This window comes from Apodemus sylvaticus, chromosome 5 (assembly GCF_947179515.1).
Source record: "Apodemus sylvaticus chromosome 5, mApoSyl1.1, whole genome shotgun sequence".
NCBI classification, from domain to species: Eukaryota; Metazoa; Chordata; class Mammalia; order Rodentia; family Muridae; genus Apodemus; species Apodemus sylvaticus.
Window position 1 is genome coordinate 64421550 of NC_067476.1, and position 15884 is coordinate 64437433.

At 41.2% G+C, this 15884-nt stretch overlaps 1 protein-coding gene across 1 annotated transcript in view; it reads left to right on the top strand.

Moving 5' to 3' along the window:
* Positions 1-1869: 1869 nt before the first annotated feature.
* Fam171b (family with sequence similarity 171 member B) overlaps positions 1870-15884 on the top strand; it is a 67200-nt gene continuing 53185 nt past the window's right edge. The window contains exon 1 of the mRNA XM_052182801.1: positions 1870-2207. Within this exon, the coding sequence (XP_052038761.1) occupies positions 1973-2207 (235 nt within the window). The 5' untranslated portion in view covers positions 1870-1972. The remainder of the gene's footprint in view (positions 2208-15884) is intronic.

Sequence of the window (15884 nt, forward strand, 5' to 3'; positions counted from 1 at the left end):
GATGACTGTGAGCTACCATGTGGTTGCTGGGAATTGAACTCAGGTCCTCTGGAAGAGCCCTCAGTGCTCTTAACCGCTGAGCTATCTCTCCAGCCCTGACTCCAACCTTAAACACCAATTTCTTCTGCCTTTCCTCTTGCTTTCAGGATTGTGCATTTTGACAATTCCCATTTTTTGTTATTTGATTTCGTTTTATCACAAATGTCTCAAATGTGTCCATCTCTCTTCCCTGCCTTCCCCCTTTCAATCTGTCTTTCATGATGATAGCAAAGTGATCCTCAAAAAAAGAAAAAAAAACAAAACAAAACAAAGCACGGTTGGTAGATATCTCTCTCCTGAGTAACCTCCCGAGATGGCTTTAGTGCAGATTTCTGCTTGCTTATATAGCACCCAAGATTGCTGGAGTTGCCAGCTGAAATGGCAGAACAGTGCCTACACAGTAAGCACAAATGTCTGCTCGTTATTCTTAAATAGCTTAGTAGTCTGCGCTCCTTTCACTGCAAAAAAAAAAAAAAAAAAAAAAAAAAGGCAAGCCCTCTGGTAACTGCTTTCCCAACTTAAACTTTCCCAAGTACATTGTGCTTTTTTGCCCCCCCCCCCCTCTCTCTCTCTCTCACACACACACACACACACACACTTCCAGTTTTTAGACGACCCGGTAACTACTATTTCTGTGTGAATTTTTATTCTTCTGTACAGCCCACCTTCCCCAGTGTCTTTCACAGACCATACTTAATTTCATTCAACTATGTGTAACCTCTAAATACCTGTACTGCTTCTTCAGTTGCAACCACTACAGGTGGACTATATTTTGCTTATGTATTTATTGGCTTGCCCTAACAGGTAGTAAGTATTTGGAACAAAGGTATTCTATTTTGCTTATTTTAAGTTCCTGACTAAAATGCACAGAGAACACCTAGTTCAATATTTGTTTTTAAAAAATAGTTTTTGTCTGTTTTATTATTATTATTTATTATAAGTTAAGTACACTGTAGCTGTCTTCAGACACTCCAGAAGAGTGCATCAGATCTTGTTATAGATGGTGGTGAGCCACCATGTGGTTGCTGGGATTTGAACTCATGACCTTCAGAAGAGCAGCCTTAAACTTCTTAGTCACTGAGCCATCTCTCTAGCCCTAGTTCAGTATTTGTTAAGTAAGACTTTATTTATTTGATTTTGTTTGTTTTGAGACAGGGTCTTTCTCTATAGCCCTGGCTCTCCTAGAACTCGCTATGTAGAACAGGTTGGCCTCGAACTTACTAATACTTGCCTGCCTCTGCTTCCTGAGTGCTAAAATTAAAGGTGCGAGCCACCACATCTAGCGAGGCATTAAAAAACAAAACAAACAAAAACTCCAAACACATGAAAAATATAGGCTATAAATAGAAAACGTGTAATTAGGAATAATTTATGATGAAGAAAGAAATCCTCATTCTAGTAGAAAAAGAAAAGTCTGGAGAATATCGGTCTGTCTTGTAAGTGGGCCCTGGGACTGCAGAGTTATCCGTTAAAGGAGCCTGTTGAACCAAAGTTGTCTCACTGCTTTAGAAGGTGATTAATGTGCCACCTTTTCTACCTCGGTGTCAAGTGAAAGGAATTTTATTGTACTTTGTACATTTTCTTGCTGCCTCGGTAGAGATTAAGGGTCCGAAAGAAACTCTTTCCTGTTAATCTCCGCCTAGCTAACCGCCTGGGCACTAGCATCTCCTTTCAGAGCACTTGCTGGGTAGCCACAGGGCCGGGTCCCCCCTCTTGCCCCTCCCGGCGGTCACGTGCGCGAGGATGCGAGAGCAGGCTCGCCATCCTCCTGCCGGCCTGCTCCTCCTCCTGCCGAGGCTGTGTGCACCGCAGACGGCGCGAGGGGGAGCGAGCGAGCGTGCGAGCGAGCGGGTGCGGCCGGGTTCCGCAGCCCTGGCGCCCGCCGCCGCCCGCAGCCCCGCAATATGCCTCCGTGGCTCCCTGGCTCTTCGCCATGGCGAGGCTCTGCCGGCGCGTCCCCTGCGCCCTGCTCCTCGGCCTGGCCGCGGTGCTGCTGAAGGCGCGGCTGGTCCCCGCGGCCGCTAGAGCCGAACTCAGCCGCTCCGACCTCAGCCTCATCCAACAGCAGCAGCAGCAGCAGCAGCAGCTGCAAGAGCAAAAGCAGCGGGAGGAGGCGGAGGAGGAGACGCCGGAGGTGCCTGGGGCATCCTCTACTTCGGCGGCTCCAGGTACGTCTCAGCAACCCAGCCCTGCTTTACATCTGTGCCAGCGATCGCGTCTGGCTTTCGGGGATTCTTAGCTTCTTCCTTATTTCCGCTTAGCCTATCCTTGCTGATCTCAATCCCTCCGCGTCTTCCCAGGTTGCCCGTTCGGCCTTTGGCTCTTGGCTCGGGTGGGAAATCTTCCCCGCAGAGCACTGCAGTGGGCTTCAGAAGGGTCGGGGCCTGAGGGGTGGGCGGTAAGGATGGTGCAGGTGGGCGCCTGATTCCACTAATCTTTTTATTTTTCCTCTTCTTTCTGTACACACACACACACACACACACACACGCTCTCAAATCCCTTTAGTATTCTCGTCTCTATCCTCTCCTAGATACTGTGCAAACAGTCTTGCCGTGTACACCCACACGGATTTTGCAGTTTCTCCCTGCCTGCTGTATTTAAATTTAGAACGGGGGCGGGTGATTTCTATTTCTTTATATTTCTCCTCTTACCCCAGGAAAGGTATAAGGCAGCTTGCAAAAACAGGGGAAAATGCATTTGCTACAATGAGAGGAAAGAAAACAATGAAACAGGAGTTTGTAGTTGAAGGGAGTGGGAGGGAGACAGGTAGGTTAGCTTGGAGTGATGCTTCGTGCCACAGCCAGCCCTCCCCCTGAGGGGAATCTCCTTGTAGTGGAACTTAAATCAGCCATCTCTTGACTTATTCGGTAGGGGCAATGAAATACCGGTGTAGTATGTATGACCATAACAGTCCTCTATTTTCTGTTCCCCTTCCCTCAGTTAAAGCTCTTCGGTAAGCGAGAGCTGGGTTATCTGTTTAAATAGCTTTTACCCAGCCCCCAACTCACTTAGTTACCTTCTACACTGTAAATTCTGTCTGGGCTTTGAATAGAAAGGGGAGTTGTTTTAAAAAATAAAAATAAAAAAAAACCCCACCAGTTTTCTGGGTAGTGGGCTGAGGTTTCACAAACCCAAGATGAGTGAGTGTTATAACATTGATATTTTTGTTTTAAAATCTGCCTAGTAACATTATAGAAGATGCTAAAAATGAAATTCTGTAGAGTGGAATCAGCGTCTTAGTTTATCTTGCTTGCTCATCGTCAGAGAGCAGTTCGGAGGCATGGCAGCTGTGATTCATGACACAGCCGGCATGATTTAATTTCTTGGAGTGCTTTGAGCATGGGATGAAATCACCAAAGTGCACTGGAGAAAGCATGTGTTTCTGACGCCCCCTTAAACCGATTAATAACACTCAAAGGTGGTTAGAGTGGAAAGGTAGGCAGTGCATTTGGTTCTTACTCGGATTTTAGTAACTGGAAGTGTTGGTGCCGTGGAGAGCATGAGGCTTATGTGAAAGCCGGAGATTCCGTTTTCATAACCAGAGTGATCTCTTACATCATCAGTGTAATAGGAGTCTGGGAGAGTGTTGGTGAGTTTCAAGGTTTCTGATATTTTTGTCTTACAGGAGTGAATTGGGTTTGATTACCATGGCATAATGCGTTCTCATGGACATTATGAATAACTACAATGATTTGAAACTGTTGTGTTTAGAATGGGAGTTAAACTATTTCTTTTCTGTATTTGTGAGGGATAGTTGGAAAAGGATGATTACTTCGGAAGCCACCACTCCCTGTTTTATTTAGGTTAATTGAGGTAAAGGATTTGCTGTCCAGCAGTTCACACTAAGGTCTGAAGAGGAGCATGGCTGTTGTGTCTTCCTCAAACACTCTAAGCCCCCCCCAGTCCAGCGGCAAAGGAAAACAACCGAGTAGATTGCGGCCAGTTATTGGGATGTCACAGAGTTAAATGGTGATAGACCCCTTACACAGATGAAGCTAAGATGCCCCCGGGCTCATTGTGAGTCGGTCATACTTCAACCTTTGTTTCTTACCCAGATTGACATTCCTATAAAAAGGCCTGGCCCCTCTGGTTTCTAGCTCCTGTAGCTCTCCCCTTGGCTCTCTTCATGGAAACCACAAAATCCAAAAGCTTCTTTCATTTGCAATGGGTTCAGGTGCGGACTTCCTGCTTTCTCTGCAGGAGTTCTGAAGCTTAAGTGGCTAGGGCTTACTGACTCCTAACCTGCAGCCTCTTCTGCCCTGGTTTACCCCCCCACCCCCCACCCCTCACCTGCTATCCTCAGCACACATCTTTTAAAAGAGCCCCTGTATTTATTTGCTTTTGTGTACGCATGTATGGGTGTGGGGGTGTAGGCGCCACAGAACTCATGCATGGGGAGGCAAAGGGACAACTTGCAAGGATCTGGTTCTCCTTGTAACAACACATGGGCGTTGGGAATTGAACTCAGGTCGGCAGGCTTGGTGGCAATCCCCTTGATCTGCTGAGCCATATCACAGACCTTTCTCAGTAAGCCTATTAGAGCATAAACTTTGTTGTGGTCACCACTGTTCTTCCGTCACCTAGGAGAGCACTTGGCATGTCTAGACACTCATCTGTTGTTGGATGTGCAAAGGTGGATGGTCAGGGAACACTCATTTCCCAAGTACTTGCAGATGAGTTAACATCTTGTAAAGTTTTTTTGGTAGAATTCATGTAAAAATGAATGTTATATGAAAGATTTGTAAGTACAGATGATAAAGTGCCTAATCTTGGATCTTTAATGTTAGCTAGTTTCAGTGTTTGCTTTAGGCTGTTCATACAGAACTAACTGACCCTGATACTGAGGCAATTCCTAGGGTTTGTCAAGAAGATTCCTAACCTAAGTCCACTTCTAATCCTCTTGTGACCTAGGTCGGTATTTATGTATTACACCTTTAAATAGTTGTGGCTGAGCCTGATTTGTCCTCTGTCTCTGTGTGGCACATCTGCCTTGGACGTGAAATGTGAAAACTGAATCTTTTTCCTCAGGCAAAATTTAGATAACTAAAACCCATTGAGTGATGTCTTAGCAAACACATTAACCACCAGCACTTGTTGTTATTCTGAACTTCACTCTTCTGAAAACCTCCCTGTGTTGTTGAGAAATAAGGAAGGTTAAAAAAAATGAATGAATGTATTACTTCAAAATATCAGGATTTAAAAAAGTATGGTTCTGCTTTTTTGTTAACTTATGGAATATTGTCTTCAGAGAGTGATAAAAGAAAGGCCAAGTTTGGGATCTGCCAGGTCCCTTTGTTCCCTGCATAGGCAGAAGTCCTGATTTCCCCATCTGTGCCCAGTGTTTGCTAGAAATAGCTATGTGAGGGACTAGCAAAGAATTAATTTGGGAGTTGGTGGTAGTCGAAACAGCCATATCACATTCACTCTGATGGCCCATTAGGAAGGAGACATGTGGAGCTGGAGGCAAGGGGAGCGGAGAAAATAATGAGTGGTATTAAATTCCCCGTGAGAAGCATGGGGGCGGGGCTCTTTGTGCCTCTTCACAAATGTGCTTGAACATAGATAGGGTCCTGAGAAGCATAACTTTGATGGTCTGAAAATTTTAATCATGTATTTTGGTGATAGATATATTTTGAAAAATGTTATATATACATGCATATATATATACATGTATATATAACTACCATGCTGTCTGATATACATATATATATACATATATACATATGTATATACATATATATACAAACACATATATATACAAACACATATATATGTATATGTATATGTATATGTATAATGTCAGACAGCATGGTAGTTTTTACCAGTCACTTAGTTTCAAAATTGTGCCAATATTACTTCACCCACGCATCTAACCATGTCTAATACACGGATCTTTCTTTTCATTTCTTTTTTGCCGCAACAGGTACCCATACGTAAATGTCCACTTTACCACACTCTTGGTAGATAGCTATTTGCATCTAACCAGTAGACCTTCAGTGTCTGTATCTTGGTAGGAAGTTCTCCATCATCTCCTTCCTCTATTATCCCTGTCCTGCACCCCGAGTTCTGTGCTGTTTTGATTGTTTCCATTTTCAAGTATTCATTTTGCAGAATCTCAAGCAGAGATTCCCCCATCACTCCATCTTTTGTGTTTAGCTCCATTAGCTTTAGAATATTTTTTATTAATTTCATTTATTTTTTAGTTCGTTAGTAGTACTTCTCTTTATTGATGAGTAGTATTCCACTTTGAAAATTGAGAGTTCAGCTTATTGCTTCATTTGTTATGATTATTTAGGTTGTCTGTGGTGACTGAAGCTGCTATGTCCTTAAGTCTTTGGATGAACATGTTTTTTAAATGTATCTTTCGTAAATGCCTAGGACTGGAATGGCTGGGTCCAATGGTATACTTTAATATTTGAATATTATCTAGTATTCTGTGTGGCTGGGGTCTATCTCACTTAATCTAATGATTAGTTAAATTATTGTATTACTCATACTTTTCTCTTAACTTGACTTGAAATTATTTTTGTAGGAGAAACGTACAGTAGCTCCCCAAAGTACTCTGATATTCTGATACACGTAATGAATTAGTCAACTCTAGTCAAGCAGGGGAACATGTTCGCATTCACCCTGTAGTTACTAAAAATGTACTCTTAGCAAGATTCTAACATGTCATACAGCATTGTCACTCTCTTCCCGTCTGCTACATTTGGTTTGCTTTTCCAGTCTGCCTTTCTTTGGTCCCCGCTATCCATCATTTTCTTTACTACTTAAATCTCTCTGTGTGAACTGTGTCTACTTACTTATTGTAATCAAGGAATCTGAACACCCAGTAGGAAGAGTAAGATCAGAAATGGTTTCATTTAGAAGTATTCATTGCTGTAAAGGCCACATTCCCAGATGGGCGATTCTGATTTCTTTCCAGGATTTTAATAACCAAAGGGAACACTTAGTGAATGCTGATTACAGGTTGAGAAACACATGTCATTGTGTTGAGTTTGAGTACAGTTGGTTTTGTGGTGGCTTTTTTTTTTTTTGTGCAACATTCTCTAATATAACTCATCAGAAACTGTACCAAATATTTTTTTCTGAAACAAAACTCTTCCCTCAAGAATATAAATATTGAACTTGATCCTCTTTCAAAGTTCTGTCTCACTGGGTCAGCCACAGTGCTGTTGTTCATTTGCTTGGCTGATTGTACTGTTTAGTTTTCCTCTGTCCAAATTGTCTTAGCTAGAAAAGGAGCAGGATGTTTTTCAACATTTTCCAATCGATAGTACACGTGTTTGGGAACACTGACTGGAAGATTCTAAAACTATGAAAGCCCTACATTTAAGTGTTTGGACAAAACATAAGGCAAACAGTTTCTATTTGGGGCTGGATGGTGGTGATGCATGCTTTTAATCCCAGCATTCTGGAAGCACAGGCAGGAGGATCACTGTGAGTTTGAGGACAGCCTGGTCCTCACAGGGCTACACAGGGAGACTTAAAAAAAAAAAAAAAAAAAAAAAAAAAAAAAAAAACAAAACGAAAAACTGAAAAACCAAAACAACCAAAACCAAGCCCAAAATAAAAGATTCTATTTCGGGATGCCTTTTGAATTGGCCTTTAGTGAATATATCGTCTGTATGTCCGAGGCAACAGATCTCTGTGCACATTAAATACTTTATGGCCGCCCACCCATATTATTATTAGGCTGCATTCTTAAATCTGTTGATGGTTCCTGAGAACATAAGCACATTCTCTTGGGCATAAAATGGGCGAGGGATTCCCAGTGCTCTTTCATGGAAGGCAGTGGGTGCTGAGAGGCGGCAGTCACTGTCCATCATTTCCAGTGTGTCAAGCTCGCCGCAGTACCTAATGAGCCATAGCTGGCCTCTGTAACTCTGGCCTCAGTAACACACGACACCCCTCAGCATCCTGAGTCCATGAAGCCATTCTTTACGCTAAGGTTTTACATCTTACACGGATCTGAAATTTTAAATGGCATTTCAGTTCCTTTTTAGCATGCCGACCCCCCACTCACCGCAGTGAATTTCTGTGTTCTACAGTCCTTGAGGGAATCATTTAAAATGTAGATAACATTTTGTCAGTAGAGAGGTCTTTTGTACTTCAATTTTAGAAAGTTGAATTTAGAAATTCAATTAAATTTAGAAATTTTGTTTAAAAATGTTGTTTATAAATTATATATTTTATATATTTAATTTTTTTCTTTTTAAAAATTGTATCTCTTTATGTAACGCAGTCAGGCTTTGGATTTATGATTTTCCTGTTTGAGTCTCTTGAATGCTGGGATTATAGGCATGCACCTCTACCCGTGGCTTAATAGATATATTTTAAATTCATTTGTTCTGCTGAAATTTAGAGTGCTTACTGGGCCAAGCTAATTATCATTCCTGTCTGTGTTTGCTTGGCCAGCTGGGCGCCTGTAGCCATGCAGGCTATAGAGAGCCTATGGGCCTCATCTCAGGGCTCAGGTCTGAGGGCCTGGCTTACGTCTGAGGTACCTGCTCTAGGTGAAGCATGAGGTCCTCCATGCCTCAGCCTTTCCCAGCACTATTCCACAGGCAGGTCTGTTCCGCTCTTGTTTGTCCTGTTGTTTTGTAATTAGGGATATGACAGCAACAAATCAGAGGGATAAACAGACCTCTGATTATTAATTAGATATAATGATTATTATATAATTAGACCTAATAGATTATTATGTAACAAGATGTAATAGATTATTAATTAAATATACTAGAAAATTTATTATTCTCTCCTGTGCTGATTGGATTCAGAAGCCGACCAGGGAATGCAGAAACACTGGATGTTGTGATGCACGCTGCTTCTGCCTGCTCCCTTGTTTCTTGGGAAACAGTCCAAATTAACTTGTGCGAATGTGGCTCAGTATGGTTAGATGGGTCATATTTCTTCAAAATCATGAACACATGCTCTGTTTCTGTCACATTTGCACTAACAGGATTGGTTTGTAAATGTCTGGGTGACCAAGGCAGGGTTGGCAGGGTTACCAAATGAATACATAAAATAGACAGAGACCATGTAAAGGAAGAAATAGCATCAAAAATAACAAGCACGTTCAGCTACTTAAATGAGCAAAATAAACTATATGGGTTAATGGTAAAGTATGTCCTGTGAAATGAAAATTAAATACTAATTTAATACATGTCCCTGAAGTAAAAAATGTTTACTTGTTTTTATTTAGATGAATGTGTGTTTCCAAGGTTATAGATATACTTAAAGACAACTTTGCCCCCCACCCCCACCCCCGAAATAAGTACTATCCAAATTATATTTTATCCCCTGCTTTTTCAATTTTTAAAATTAATGAATTAATTAGTTTGTTTGTTGAGACATGATTTCTCTGTGTAGCCTTGGCAATCCTGAGACTCGCTCTGTAGAGCATGCAGGCCTCTACCTCCTAAGTGTTAGAATTTAAGGCATTGTCACCTTGCCTGGTCCTCTGTTTTTTGTTCATTTGTTTTCAAACAGGGTCTCACTATGTAGTTTTGTCTAACCTGGAACTTGGTATGTAGACCTGGACAGTCTCAAATTCTCAGAGAGTCACTTTTTTCAGCCTCCTTCGTGCTGGGATTAAAGCCATGTACTACCATACCAGGTCCCAAATTATATTTTATAATATATTTGTGCTGTCGGATTCTGGAAGTTTAGTAGATAAGCTATGGTTTATATAACTTTCCCGTCTCCTCCTCCTTCCCTTTCAATTCCTTCCTTCTTTCATTTTTGTTCCAAAGGATTGAGCATTCTAGGCAAGTGGGTCTACTACACAAGCCTTTATGTACTTTAGTTAGAGATAGGCAACCACTAAGTTGTGATGGCTGGCCCTGAACTTGTAATCTTCCTGTTTTAGGCTCCTGAGTAGCTGGTATCGTAGGGCTAAACTAGTATGTCTGGCTCAATGTTAATTGGAGTTCCATTTTGTTATAATTACATATGCGAAAACAACAGTAATGTACAAAATAAATAACCTTAATAAATTTAGTTCACAGTGAAGCAATATAAAAAATTTAAAATACATAACTAAAAAATCTGAGGAATTTCTACTGTAGCTTGTATCTGGGTCTGGGTCTTAAAAGTGCTCTGGGAATCAGGGCCCCTGGGACTAGAATGGAAATGTCTTACGAAATTTTTCTGGAGATCTTTGAAAAGTGACTAATATGAACTGAGATGGGTGCTTCAAAGAAATTGTATCACCTGGTACTTACCATAGCCAATAAAGCTCGTAATTAATGATAATCTAATTTAATTCTTAGCAAAAATGAGATTGTGACTTTTTAATAACCAGTAAAACAATAAAAATAATTAGTGATAAACTAATTTCTTAGAAAATATGAGAGTGAGTGTTTGACTGTAGGGGTAGGGGGATGCTAGAGCTGTGAGGTGGAGGAGCACCCTCAGAGCTAAAGGGGAGGGGGAATGGAATGGGGAGGGGGTTTGTATAGGGGAAACCAGGAAGGGGGATATTTGAAATGTAAATGAATGATTAATAATGATGGTGATGATGAAAATAACCACCACCACCACAACAACAACAAAAACAACATCAGCAATAATAATAAAAAGCCTGCCCTGGTTAGTTAAACATTTCTAAATGGTCTCCTTGGGAAAAAAACAAAGCCATCATTCAGACTCAAATGATATTTTATGTTTTCTCAGCATGTGATTTTTCTATTAATTTTGCAAAAGTATTGGGTCCAATGTGAATGCCTGATAGAAATATAAGTACCCCCTCTCCTCCCTACCCGAAGGCTTAAAACCAGCGGTTTCTTAGGACATAGCCCTGTGGTTAGTTCTTTCAGAGTTGATTTTTTTTATTCTGTTTGCACAATGACTGCCAATATGCTGGCTTTGATAAATTATAAGGCTTTGAATTGGTTTATGTATAGCTTCTCTTCTGCACTAAGCTGTTAGAGGCACCTTATACCCCCAAACCGGTTACTTTGACAGCAACTATAAACCCTGTCACTAGGCTATCTCACAGAAGGGCAGTCTCTGAGACCGAGAGAATGACCTTATTAATGTACGCTGTGGTGATGGCTCTGGTTCCTGCAAATAACAGCTAATCCTCGCCGTTAGACATTCCCAAAGAAGGCTTTTGTGAAACGTAATACTTAATTTATTAAGCTTCGATCTTTAAACAATTTTCAGGTCAAAATAGTAACTTCAGCGCACAAAGATTTAAATCTGTGATTTAACCAGCTCTTTTTGCCTCAAGCAGTGCGCCAGGCTTTTGAACTAACACCATCTTTAAATTCAGTGGAGCATATTTTTCTTACTTTTTAAATTCACGCCTTTTCTGCTTTTAGGAATAACTAATGGGTTTGGAAAAGCTAATGCTATGAGGAGCGGAAGGCGCTGTGATGGCTGCCTCCGTTTTGAGGGCTAGATCTATCTTGTAGAAGTTATTCCTGCATTTGAAAGTCCAAATAGGCAAATGTGAAGATAAGCAATAGTGTGTTGAGACCTTGTCTAACTGCAGATTCAGAGAAGGGGAGCAGACACGGAGGTCGTAAGGATGGAGATGCCCCGAAAAAGCCTGGAGCTTGTGGGCACTGGCTTCCAGTGATTCCTGCATGTAAGGACTGCAGAGATGTGTGGGCCCAGCGAGCTTCAGGTGGCTCAGAGGCAGGCTTGACAAAGGCAGAGGAGAATGTCCTGACTCAGTTTCTCCTCTTTCTTCCCTCATCAGTACTTATTACCAGAAATGCAGAAAATCTGTAACTTTTCATCCATTTGCTATTTAATGATTAAATGGAAAAACTGCATTTACATATTAATATTGCCACAAAAGGTGGCTGGGTATTCTAATATATGCTTATTAAATGTGTTTATATTCATCAACAAAAATCTGTATTTTATACTTTATTTACTATGTTTTTATTGGCTCTCAGTTTTTCTCTCATGAGGTAATGTCATCTACTGCAGTAGATGTAGTAGATCATATACAGTCCTTAAATGCTGTATATGATGTGTATAAATGCTTAAATGTTCTTAAATCCTTATATGCTAAGATTCCCCAAGCTCTTCATGTGGTAATATAACAAGCATTTCTGCCTCATCATGTCTAAGACGAGATTAGGTTTCCCACCACATCTCACACAATTAGTATCTCTCTCAGACTTCTTAGAAAAGCAAGCAAGCAAACAAACACGGTGCTAAAGCTGGCCTGGAGGCACATATCTGTAATTACAGCATCTGGGAAGTAAAGGCAGGCGGAAGACTAATTTGAGGATAGCCTGGGCTACATGAGGTCCCAAAAACAAACAGAATATATCCTACCCAACCAACCAACCACCAACCAACCAACCAACCACCAACCAACCAACCAACCACCAACCAACCAACCAACCATCCAACCAACCAACCAACCAACCACCAACCAACCAACCAACCAACCAACCAACCAACCAACCAACCAATCAGTCCAGCCTTCAAACCCAAGATCCAAACCAGTATGGGAGATCAAACCCAGAGCCTTAATGCACTCTACACAGAGCTACATCTTCCAGCCCTAAATGATTTTGTTTTGAAACAAACTGAGTTGCTACTGTTTGCCAAATACCATGCATGATACCTGTATTACTTGCTTGTCATGTGTCTGTGACAAATCCATAACAGAAACAATGTAAGGATGGAAGAGCTTGTTCTGGTCCCCAGTTCCTGGTGACAGGACCTTGCATGCAGCGTAGTCACTGATCTCCCTTCAGACCAGGAAGCAGAGAGGATGGGCTAGAAGCTGGGTGAACCTCAAATGAGAAAACTGAGGTTCTCCTTTCCAAAATGACTCTAGCTTCTGTCAAGTTGATATGAAACTAGCCAACACACTAACATATGAAAGAAATATCTCTGCTGTTAAAAGCTTGGGCGTGTCGTGGCCTTGATCAAATGTATTCTTAGCATTGGTCCACTGCATAACCTAACAGATCAGGTAGTGTATTGGTGTCTGCTAACTCCTCTCTCTCTTGCCTCTCTGTGCCATGTGCCAGCCTGCTGACCCTCTTAAAAACACTAGACTTGCCTTCTTTCCCAGTCAGCAGCCCCAGATCTCATTCCTTACTATTGTTATGATATCTGAATGGAAATTTATACAAAAATACAGTTTTCTGCATACAGTCTTTCTGCTGAATGAGGAATCTCTTAAGACCAATGATGCATCATGAATTTTATTCATGAAGTTTGTTTGGTTTCAGGTTAGGCTACAGATGTGTTCACACAAGAGGCTACATAGCTGGAAATTTTCAGTGTTGAGTAAAAGATTTCAAACTGACTTTAAGGTGTATACATTGATGATATATATCATTTTATTCAGTTATTCATTTAAGAATACCTGGGATCTGGGTGCTAAAATATGACAGATGAGCTTCGTTATTATGAGCTTCCCGGTTTAGAAAGGAAGAGAAAGGTTATATAGGTTTTTTTTTTTCCTTTATTTTAGCACTTAAGGCTCCCTGGTAAAGCAGTTTCTCCATTTTGAAAACATCCATTACATTCTGTAAATCTTCCAGGCTGGGGGAGCTGAGACACGAAGCAGGTGGCTTCCTGGGGAAACATATGGGCAGATTACGGCTGTTCTCCCTCAGGCTGGGGCCCAGGATTCTCAGGGTACACGTATAGTATGTTGTCCTTTTGGGCTTTCAGGAGCTAAGGAGAAGGTTATACCCCATCACCCCAGTGACAGGAAGAACTGTTATTTATAGCCGTGATTCAGTTATTAATCGGTGCAGTGAAATGACATCGTCTCAACCCTGTTAGACCTCTGTTTCTACCATTCCATCAATCATCCTACCTGAACCAGAAGTCATCACGGAGTCTGGGTTTCTCACAGAGTTTTTTGTGTCTGTTCCAGCTGTTTTATTTGCTCAGCCATATCCCCTGGCCAAACCCCGCTCCATCCGTTTGGACTCTGGTAATAATATATCGGGTCTCCCTATCCCTGTCTTCTAATTCAAACAATCTTGTGCCATGCATTTTCCTGGCTTCTTTCATAAAGAATATAAGAAGGATGAGATTTCACCACATTGTTACTTTGTTAGAGGTCCCCATCAGCCATTTACTTGCCCAACAATAATTGTTTATAATAAATACTTATATTTTGAGGAAAAATTGAGACAGTGATGGATATTCACATACATCATAGCACTATAGAGGGCACAATTTAAAATGTTACCATATTTACTTGTCTCTCTTACTGCCTATCCGTACACACACACACACACACACACACACACACACACACACACACACACTCGCTAGCCCTGAGTTTTCATTCTGAAAATATTTAGCTTCTCTCAATATCTAGTTAACCTTTAGCAGATAAGTTTTGAAACATGACAATTATTGCAAACTTTGGAAAAGAATGAAATAAAAGTCAGTGAAGAAAAAACACAACAAATGAATCTTACAGGTGAGTCTTACAGGCTGAGTGTGTGGCAGATTCCTAAGATTCTCTTTGATGTTGCATTGTTATGTGTAGCACATTTCTATCTCCATGCACACCCAATATGGCAAGACAGTGTAGTTTAAGGCAGTGCTCTGGCAATATTACTCTCTGCCTTGCTTCCTATTTGTTTTCTTGTTGGGTCGCCATCTCACAAGTCTCAGGCCATTTTCCCCTGCCCTGTGTATAACTTTATTGGTGGATATATACATACTTGCACCGTTCTTTTTTTTCCCACCCTTCCCTGTTTGCAAGGGAGTTGGTGACTTCAGCCTTGGTCTTTACCTGCTCTCAGGTATTCTGTGAGCAGAAAGGAGAAAGATCAGATATGGAAGTGGGTATTTCGAATCAATTAAGGTTCGGTTAGATGACTTCCATCCTTGTAGGTTGTTTTTATAAATCACCTTCTTGGATTCCTCATGAGGACGAATTCCCATGTTTGCATCAGCAAATCTTGCGTGGATTGGTATAGCTGTTGGCTAAAAAGTCTTAACTATTTCTATGTTATTTTGCACATGGTCTTTATGTCAGATTTAAAGTCTGTTGACATTTTCTTCCCTGCCGCCCTACTTCTTTCTCATTCCTGACTCCAGCAGAAGCCCACCCAGTCCTGCCTCCATGGCAACATTTGCTGACTTACAATTAACTCTCAACAAAGCACTTAGAGCCTCTACTGGATGAGTCCGTATCTGATAATAAGTTGTTTAAATTAGTCTCCCTTCCCAGGGTTCCATTATTCCTCCTCTAAAGCATTTCTTTAGATCGTAAATATATTTGTTGATCGATTTTATATCCCACAATGTCTAACATTAGGTGGCTGAGAAATATGCTGAATGGGATTTATTGGTAGTTGTCTGCTCATTAATGCCAGGCTCTGGACTGTATCTCCTTGGTCTTCTGCTGCACGAGAGGCACACCAATGACACCAAAATGCTTTTTAATAAATAGGGTTTATTCCAGATTTACAAGTTTAGGGAAAATGCTGATGGCATTATGGTGAAGTGGGGAATGCCGCGTTCACCGGTCCTGTAATAAGCTTTGAGATTGAGGACTATCAGTGTGGTTGACAGCAATATCTCCAAGTGCCATCCTAAGCCAAGAGCCCTTCTTGAGGAAGGTTCTTTCCCTGTTCTACATTTTTGTCTCTTTTCACTTCTTTTTTTTAAAAAATCCTATTAACACTTTGTCACCTTTTGGTCCAGGCTATGACCTCATCTCCCCCACTTTCTTTTTCTCACCTCCACCTTTCCTCCCTGTACAGGATTAATTTAGATGTCCTCAGGATTCTTTCTTCTAAACAGAAATCCTTGCATTTTTCCCCACCTCTTCTTAAAATACTCAAGAACCTCAGACTCATAAGACACATTTCTAAATATACACTGCAAAC